The 10,627-nt window shown below is 33.8% G+C and overlaps 1 protein-coding gene across 1 annotated transcript; it reads right to left on the bottom strand.

Annotated features, from left to right (window-relative positions):
• Positions 1-4,338: 4,338 nt before the first annotated feature.
• LOC113778345 (berberine bridge enzyme-like 28) lies at positions 4,339-6,068 on the bottom strand. The gene has a single exon (XM_027323731.1). The coding sequence runs from the start codon at positions 6,059-6,061 to the stop codon at positions 4,412-4,414; it is 1,650 nt and encodes a 549-aa protein (XP_027179532.1). The 5' UTR covers positions 6,062-6,068; the 3' UTR covers positions 4,339-4,411.
• Between the last annotated feature and the right edge of the window lie 4,559 nt (positions 6,069-10,627).

Genomic DNA, 10,627 nt, shown 5'->3' on the forward strand with positions numbered 1-10,627 from the left:
TTCACTTCCATCTCTATTGTATTTGAAGAAATTGTAGGCTAAAGTATAGACTTTCAAAATCTTCTTTTCTCTTCCAAAAAAAAAAGAGAAAGAAAGAAAGGAAAAAAGAAAAAGAAAAAAAAGTAATGAAAGAGTGAATTTATGAATTTATTATTTTGACTTTTACTTTTTACTATTGACCATTAGTTTTAACAAAAACTAATGATACAATGTAATTTAAACTATATGAGGGTTATACATAGACTTTTAAACCATAGGGAAGTCATGTGGTAAAGTACCAAATTACAGAAGAGTAAAAGGTAATTTACACTTCACTTTCCTGGATTGATAACATACCTATCAATCGGGCCATTTGTGTGGGATTTTAGCAAGGCCAAACTCAGCTCATATAGTTAGTATCACTTTTGAACTTTGGGTTATGAATTTCGGGTTGATAAATGTGAAACTTGTATTTGACTCACAAAATATTTGGACTATGAGTCTAATTCAGGTTTAGCCCAAACTCACTTATTGCTCCTTAATTTCCTTAATATAATGAATTAATTTTCTATATACTGATAGTGTATACACTGTTATTTTTTGATGAATGACAACTATGCAAATTTTGAATTTGAAATTCAACTTTTGCACATATATCATGAATCTAATAGTGATAGTATATACGTTGATAGTTTATATAAGATTTACTCTAATATAATTACTATAACTATTAAGTCTAAAGCTATTAACATCTATAGGATCACAAAATTAAAACTATACATGAACGAATAACAATTCATTAAAAAGTATATAAACTAAGGATTTTCCAACAATAATATATCCAATTAGTTCAAAATAAATGAAAAATAGTAATAAAACATGATCAACAATCAATATATCTTCAAAGGTCCTCAATTTGCTCATATTAAAATTTATCCTTCTAAATCTTTTGACATAGTTTTGTAATTTAATATTTCTTACATATATATTAATAATATTTGACACATGAATTATAAGTATAAAGGATAAAGTATAAAGGAAAAAGATCGAAAACAAAGGAGGAAGAGGTGTTGTCCGATGCCAAGAAGAAGGGGAAAGGTGGGCAGAGACAAGGGAAAAGGGAGACAGGAGTGTTGAAGGCAAGGGAGGAAGGGGGAGGCTCGATGGTGGGAGTGGGGGAAAGGGAGAAATGGAAGTATATTAACAAAATATTTTTATATTTTATTTATTCATAGTTGGAAATGAGTTGAGGGTTTTGACTGATTCCTCTGAATTTAGTCAGGAATCATGAATCCCCAAACTTTTGGACATGATTCCAATATTTCAATTACCATTAGAGTATACCAAGCACTAAGTATTGGAATCATCATCATTCCCCATACCAAAACCCTCAAACCCCTCATTTGTGATAAAAGGAAAGAAGCATTTCATATTTATGTGATATAATATTGTTTTATGGGAAAATCGTTCAAAACATCCTTCATATTTTTCCTTACAAATTAACATTAGTCAAATTTGATCCCTGCCTAGGTTTCCGACTAGTTTTTAGCCGAAATCCACCATGTGCCTTGCACGTGATTATTTTTTAAGGGCAAAATTATCAAATCAAAATTTATATAATCCGATCCATAGTCACTCACATTTTACAATATAAATTTTTTCATCCTTCACAATTCACAAATTGAATTTTTTCACCTCTTACATTTTACAAAATAAATTTTTTCATCCCTAATTGATCATGTGTATGAATAGTTTTTTTAAAAAAAAAAATTATTTATATATCTATTTGATTTCACCTGAACAGTATGAATAATATGTAATATATCTCTATTTGATTTCGCCTGATATATATATGAGTTTAAAAAAAATTTTTAGTTTTTCACTCATGTTCATTTCCTTTTACTCAAAAATTGAAAACAAAGAAAACATTTAATCCTAAACATTATCGAGTGTTTATATCGAATTAAATTTGGACCAAAAAAATAACAAAAGAAAAGTATGACAAAAAGAACTAAGTGCTTAGCACTTTCAAATTTTAAAACAACCATAAGGCAAGTAATTCAACTACTGGTCTTAAAGGTGGCAAGTAGAAGTTTTAGATTTAAACTACCATTTGTTAACATGACTATAGAATTCGAATTAGAACCCATTAATTAGATGGCCTTATTATACAACTCCATAAATGAATTATTACCAAAAGAGAAAAGGCAACAAATATTGAATAGATTCACATAGTGAAATCAAATAGATATATACATGGGTTTAAAACAAAATTGTTAGTTTTAAACCCATTATATATCTATTGAATAATATGTGTACAACTACAATTAGCCTATTTAAATAAAATCAAATAAAGATATATTACATATTATTCATACTGTTCGGGTAAAATCAAACAGATATATACATGAGTTTTAAAAAAACTATTTGTACACACGGTCAATGAAGGATGAAAAAATTCATTCTATGAAATGTGAGGGATGAAAAAATTTATTTTGTCAAATATGAAGAACGAAACAATTCATTTTGTGAAATGTGAAGGACTATGAATCAAATTATGTAAATTTTGATTTGACAATTTTACCTCTAAAAAATGATCACATGCTAGATACATGATGGATTCGGCAAAAAACTAGTTGAAAATTTAGGTAAGAATCAAATTTGATCAATGTGAATTTGTAAGGGATATAAAATTACACTTTTAAAAATAAGAGACCAAAAAAATCATTTTACAAAATATAAGGGTACGACATTTCCTTGTTTTATTAGATCCACTTCAACCTGTTATAGTTGTTGGAGTAAACGTTGTTTTGGGGAAATATTCAATTTTTATATTATACACAATAAAAGAAGGTATAAATGCTTTTAAGAACCACGTGCACAATTCGAAATGCTTGAATTGATATACCACGACAAAGTATGCCTATACCAATTCTTTCTTAGATATGATATTTAGAGAAAAATGTAGTTTTAGTACCAAAATTTTGGACCAAAATAGTTGATAGACATGTGATTATTGTGTGATTCTTTTCTGATAGTAATTTGGGAAAAGTCCATCAAGAGTGCTAAATGTGCTCAAAATTTATAAGATTAGATACTAGATTTGTTTTTGTTCAAAATTTAGGGATTAAAACTACTGATGTGTCAAAGTATAGGTATTAAAATTGCATTTTAAATTATATTTAGCTCGTTGACATTTGGAGAATTGGTGGAATTTATTCATTATATGCTTCGCTTTCTTCAAAAATTGATTTATCAATTAATATTTTTTATCACATTGTTGTCAGGCTGTAACGCTATGGACTATGGAGGCGTTTGGTTCAAGTTCCAAAGTCAGAATCAGAATCAAAATTATAGACCTAACATGAGCAAGGGTTTTGGTCAAACTCAGTTATTTGTTTGGTTCTGGACTGAGAGGGGTTTTATTCTCTTAAAAAGCTAACATTAATTGAAATTTAAGTTATAAGTCAGAAATGAAAGTGGGTAATATCTAACGCTATCATTCTATTCAATAATTCCCATGAAAGTCTTCCAAATAACAAATATAGGTATCGTTCATTTTGATATCTAATTTTACCTCTCTCATACCCATTTTAACAAATACACGCTATGCCCATGTCATTCACTTTAAACGAACCTCTGCTAGTCATCTGGGGACCTTTGGGTCTCTGAAAAATGCCACTATGACTTTTCAGCGTCTACTATGCTTTCAATTACCTTGACTACAGGAAATAACTTCCCTTAGTAGCTAGGTGCCAAAACATCATCAAGTGCAACTCGGACTTGCCTGCTTTCAATTCTTGCGAGGTTTCTCCAGAAATATCTTCCTTCACAAATGTTTGTAAGTTCTTTTTCATTTGCCGTGTAAATCAAGGAAATGATAATATCATTTCCTTGATTTACACGGCAAATGAAAAAGAACTCCAGAAATATCTTCCTTCACAAATGTACAAATCATTTCCTTGATTTACACGGCAAATGAAAAAGAACTTTCTAATGATTTGTACATTTGTGAAGGAAGATATTTCTGGAGAAACCACGCAAGAATTGAAAATCAGGCAATTTCTTCGAAGAAGTGCTTATTTATGTTGCTTACCTGCTTGTGAACACATATATTTGGCATACCTGTTATTATTTATTATTTTTGGGAATTAAGCACAAAATGAAAAATTAACAATAAAAAAGAAAAGGAACAGTGTTCATAACCATGAAAAAGGAAAAAAACCACATCCAGGAAGAAGCAGAATCTTTTGCTTGTGTTACATTGAAGGGCCATTTATTTAGGAGACTAATAAATCGTTGCATAAAAGCTAGAATAATTTAAACAGATGTTTGAACATTAATTGAATTTATTGAGGCACAGAATATTGCACAAAGATGCATTTTTACAATATCAAAAAAAAATTAAGATACATTAGTAGTTCACCATTCCTTAAGGACATTTATCAAGAAAATTGAAATTTGCTCTTGGACACTTTCTTTTTGAATGCAAAACCAGAGGTGGAATGCTTTGCTCGTAGTAGAAAAAATTCTTTGGATCAACTTCACCTTTGATCACAGCCAACCTCTTAAAATTATTCTTGAAATACCTTGATCCCCATGCCTTAGCCTTAGAATAACTAGTGTCAGAAGCACCATTTGCTCCTAAATCAAGATCTCTAATATTCCAAATAGCACCTCTTGGCCCTTTTGACACATAAGGAGTCATGAACTCATACAACTCTTTTATCCAGTTGATGTTCTTTTGTGTAGATTCACCATTTTTATCCTTCATCCATAACACTAGGTAGAGGATTTCATATAGCACATCTTTCCTGTGCGGATATGGAGTTTCTGATTCTGATATCTCGTTCATTCTTCCACCATATGGATGCAGTTCTATGTGGATGATATGAGCATTTGCATCTGAACACTGCTTCCAGAACTCTTTCAATGCCTCAAAAGGTATAGCCTTGTGAACCAAGTCTGACTTGCCTTTGAAGTAACCATCAGGTAGCGGGTTTATTCTATTTTTAAGGGAGTCTATGGATTCTCCTCTTTGATACCCTGCAAACAGGAGGACGGACTCAATCCAACTCATTTCAATACAGTCTTCTTTTCTCAAACCAATCTCAGGGAAGCTCTCCTGCATGATTTTCTGGAGCTGATTAGGTCTACCAAGGAACAGTGAACTGAAAGTTGCTTCAATTCCCGGCATCCCGATTCGCGATGATATCGTGATTCTAAAGAGCAAATCTTCACTTAGCTTGTGTGCTACATATTGCCATTTGTAAATCAGATCTACAGCTCCTTCCTCCATAGTCTTGGTTAATTTGAAAACAGTGACTATAGGTGGAACATGGACAAGCTTGATTTTCCAGGCAACTATGATTCCAAAACTTGCTCCTCCACCTCCTCTTATAGCCCAAAATAGATCAGTTCCCATAGATTTCCTGTCTAGAATTTGACCCTGAACATCAACTATGTGTGCATCGATGACATTATCTGCAGCTAGTCCATACTTTCTAATCAAATTACCTACTCCGCCACCACTAACATGTCCACCTATACCAACAGTTGGACAAAGGCCTGCTGGAAAGCCATGAATAGGACTTTTCTGAGCAGTCCAATAGTATAATTCGCCTATTGTTGCACCAGACTCAACCCATGCACTGTTGTCCTCAATGTCAATGCTAATGGACCTCAGGTTATTGAGGTCGAGAATGACGAAAGGAACTTCAGATCTGTACGACATGCCTTCATAATCATGCCCACCACTTCGGATTCTGATTTGCAATCCACTCTTTTTGCAACACTTTACCGTGGCTTGAACATGAGAATAATCTAGAGGGGTGATAATGGCTAGTGGTTTTGCGGTGTTAGGTGTCAAGAATCTAAGATTGTGAATGGTATAATCCAATATAGACATATAGGACGAATTCTTCGGAACATACATGACACTGAGAGCGGAAACATTTGAAGAAGAAACCTTTTGTGCAAGGCAATGGATGAAGCTTTGAGGAACCAAACTTGAACTTGATGTTAGAATTAGATGAAAAGGAATGTAAATCAATAATAAAGTCTTTAAGATTTTGTTCAACATAGTGGTATCTCTGGACAGCATTTGCCCTCGAGAGTGTTGGTTGCATTTGGAACAGGCCTTATATAGACAACCATTGATGGGCACTGTTGATAGCTGACTTCTGTTAGAGGTTGCAGCTTGCTTAACGTAATTAATTTCATTATAATTATTCAATTGGTTATTTAGATCATTTAATCATTGTAAGAGATATTGTCAAACTCAAAAACTGAACTAACTACTTAAGATAATGAAGAAGTATGCTTTGTTAACAACTTTGCTAAAACTCTTTTTAGCTCAAGGTGAAGTATCTTAATTAAAAATATACGTATAACCCAAAATTATTGAATCATATCTTACAATTTGGCATGCCCAGGACCATGTACATAGTGATGATTAACTTCATGATACACTTATCAAAGCTAAACAAATATATAAACTTACCAAGGACTGTGTAATAGTAAAAGTAATCGTGTCAAAGTTACGAGTAGAGAGACATATAGTGTGAGATTGGGTTACCATCACACCATATAGTGAATGATCCCAGATTGAGTTGGAAGAGTCAAACTCAATTTAAAGCCTTGATCTTAAAATTTCAAAATTTTTAAATTAAACCCAATTTAGGACTGCCTGGTGAACACGATGCGATTGTAGTTGCGACCTCGCCAAATCCCATCTGCATAGAGTTGCACACAAGTTAGACCTGTGCGCATGAACTCAGTCCTTAACCAATAACAGCTAAGCATTAATAATAAGTGGAAAAATATTGGTGAAAGAGAAAGTCAATGCGCATGTCTCTTACTTTGTTGTTGAGGACTTTTATTGGGGATAATTTTTGGTACAACTAGTGTGATTCTTGCACTTTTATTTTATTATTTGATTAGTGCGAATATACAAATACAAATTTTATATATATGATAAAATTATCCTAATGTATACCATATTCTGTAAGATAAATGATACCTTTATAGTTGCATGAAAACTTTAATCGCACTCGTACAAGTCCAAAAATTTTTATACTCAACTTCATTTTTTTTTCCTGTGTGTGTCGCCTCACATGACGTATATGTGGCACTGTTGTCAACGGTGAGATCCGTGACGCTATTGCCAATTTTCATCTCAACTACTTCATTTTTTTCAGTTGTCGACTGCTTTAGGTTTCGTTCGCATATGAATCGGGTTAGTGCTGATTATTCATTTCATGGTAAACTTGTCAAATTTAAAGTGAAAAGTTATCAAGTACAGTATTTATATTTCACGTGTACATTTTGAATGGTACATGTGAATTCATTCCCACAATTCCAGCGGCTTCTCTGGTAAGGGCTAATCGATCAAAAGTTAGGTAGAAATAACACTGGTGAAGGAGAATGTCGATGGCCATAAGTTTATGTAAGATTCTTATGATCTGCTTCGACTTTTTTTTTTTTTCTTTTTTCTTTGTCACAGGCCAGATCAACAAGACTATTGTCAATTGTCAATCTCAACAGATTTCACTCTTTTCAATCCTATAGGGTCGCAATACGTGCCACTTTGGCTATTGAATTGAATTATTACTCGTTGGATCTTGCTTACTCTCTTTCACAGCATTTCTTCAATTTCTTTCAATACGGTTTTCGATGTTTGACAAGTGTCACATTTATTTCTATTTCAAAGAAAGAGACAAGAATATTTGACGAGCTTCTATCATGCATCAAATTTTAATAAAACCTAATTACCTCTTTTTTACAAATATACAGATCATTTATTGAGTATAGGGATATTAGATGTCGATTTTACAGGAAAAATTGTCAATTACTGATGATTTTTTAACTCTTTTATTATTTAAACTACCACAATGCAAGATATTCAATCTACACTATAAACATAAAATAAAAGTAATAAATATAATAATAGAGATCTCCTAGGGTTATAAAATTCTTCACTACTCTTGCAAGTGAAATTATTAGTTAATTGAATGTTATTATTTGACTAGTTATGGCGTAATTTCCTAATGTATGTGAAGTCTACTCTCGTAGTGAATCAACTATACTTGTAGTTAAGCCATATCTACTCTTGTGGTTATGAAACTAACTACAAACTCATTTCTTCTATGAAATTACATGGAACAAGTCACTAAAGTCACAAAGATGCATCTCTACTCTCACAAGTACACTCTCTAAATTTAGTACTTTCTTGAACTAGTGTCAAATCCCAATTCTAATTGTAAACTTAACATCTTAAGATTATCACAATTAATAGTTAGTTAATTATGATTGGATAAACAAAAGTGTTAAATAACTTGGTCAAAATAATTGCATTAAGTAACCAAGTAAACATCACTGACAAGATATGGAAAGTTCATCCATAACTTCAGGTGTAAACTTTAGTAACACATGATAAAATCCAAATTTATATTATAACTAAGCATGAAATCAAATGCAAAAGAGAAAGTGATAGGAGAGAGGTCACCTTTGTCACATGAGTTTCCACTCTCCATTTTGCTCATTAATTCTTCATCCAAATCCAACTACAAGTATAAGATGGATAAGCTACACTAACTATAGTACAGTAATTGTGACAACCCCACCTCTCCCTAGGGCATACCCAAGGGTTTGATGGACCGCCTGCCTAACTCTCGCCAGAACTCAGTCACAATTCATGAAATTTACAAATGGAACCTCAAAATAAAACGATATTAATTATAACCATCACTTTAGATACATTCATGGACCTCCAATGTCCACCAAGTCTATAATACAGGCAAAGAGTCGGACTTAAAAAAAGCAAAACCAAACAAGTCGATGAGACACCTGTACAGTGCTCACATGAGCAACTAACAATCTTAGAAGAAAACGAGGCCTTCCTCAAATCAATCTTTCAAGTTCTCACCCCTATAAGGAAAACAAATGGTGTGGAATGAGCTAAAAGCCCAGTAAGGTTTTCAAGTAATTAAGCAGGTAAAATACGAGACAGGATAGCATATCCAGACATCGAGAAACAAGTCAACTTCAATGAGATCATAATCCAGTATATAATTAAGTAAGTGGCCAGATAAAATATGCAAAATGGTACAGTAAGGAACACATTCATGCCAAAGGATACAAGTTGCTCTCAAGAGCAAGTTCCACAGTATCTTGATCAAGACCCGTTGACTCTCCGTCAACCACAAAAGTATAACGTCCGCAGATCTCCACTTTATACCAATTTCCGTCCACCAAATAGACCCCTTATCGGGCCCGAACACCACACAAAAACAGAGGTGGTAATATTCGAGTATGCCAATTAGTCGAGAAGATAACACTCTACTTGACAAAATAGAATAGAGGTACTGAGACGGGATGAGAGGTACCTCCCAATCGGATGGAGTGTGGTACGTACGGCCACTCAGCACTTATCGAGGAGATAACACTCCACTCAACAAAACAGAATAGAGGTACTGAGACGGGATGAAAGGTACCTCCCACTCGGATGGAGTGTGGTACGTACGGCTGCTCAGCACTTATCGAGGAGATAACACTCTACTCGACAAAACAAAATAAAGGTACTGAGACGGGATTGGAGGTACCTCCCACTCGGATGGAGTGTGGTACGTACGCCGCTCAGACTAGTGTTGACGAGATAACTCTCCCATCGATTTAATCAGGATAAAAGTACTGAGACGGGATGAGAGGTACCTCCCACTCGGATGGAGTGTGGTACGTACGGCCGTTCAGTGCTTACAAGTCAAGCACAAGCACAAACACAAGTATAGGTCAATCAAGTTCAAGCGAGTATAAGATTATTCAAGAAAGGGAGGCCGAGTGCGATAATGACACACTCGCTTAGCCAGAATCAAGTCACAAGTAATGTCCAGCAATTCACATTCTCAAGTATTCCAAGTATTTCAAGTTCATATACGGATTATATACAAATCAAATTACTTGCTCATGCGTATATGAGATATCAAATGTTTAGTCAAGTCAGGTCAATTGAGTGCACATAAGACCACACTCGCCTAAACAGGTTCAAGTCACAATAAGCTCAACATAGCATGTTTCAAGCATTTCAAGCATTTCAAATCCAAACAATTGAAAATCGGGTGGTGAAGAACCCTGATCAAACAAGAAAATTGAAAGAAAGCCACCGAAATCAGAAACTTTATCAGCAAATCCGGCCACATATCCGGCCAGATATTGGCCGGATTCAGGGCCGGATTGATAGGGGAAAACTTAAAAATTTTGAAAACTCACTGCCTCAAATCCGGCCAGAAAGTGGTCGGATTCTGACCACTTTTCAGTTGTAACAAAACGACTAACACATGTTGTCACAAAATCTCACAAGTTCAGTTGAGCTAGGTCAAGTGCGATAAAATACACACTTACCTATGAGACAATAAATCCAGTACCTAACATTTTCTAACACCAATGAGCATGTAACACGTAAATCGGTGAAATAACCATCTGAGTGACCAACAAGTCAAGTGCAAGACCAATAAGTCAAGTATAAGCAAAGCACTTCATTTCATATCACCATCATGAAGTAAACTACAAAGGATCGAGTATGATAAAGTACATTCTCATCCCAAAGGTTATCAATTCACGAACAATTACTTTAACCAAGTAAACATGTTAT

This window comes from Coffea eugenioides, chromosome 7 (genome assembly GCF_003713205.1).
Source record: "Coffea eugenioides isolate CCC68of chromosome 7, Ceug_1.0, whole genome shotgun sequence".
In the NCBI taxonomy this organism is placed as follows: Eukaryota; Viridiplantae; Streptophyta; class Magnoliopsida; order Gentianales; family Rubiaceae; genus Coffea; species Coffea eugenioides.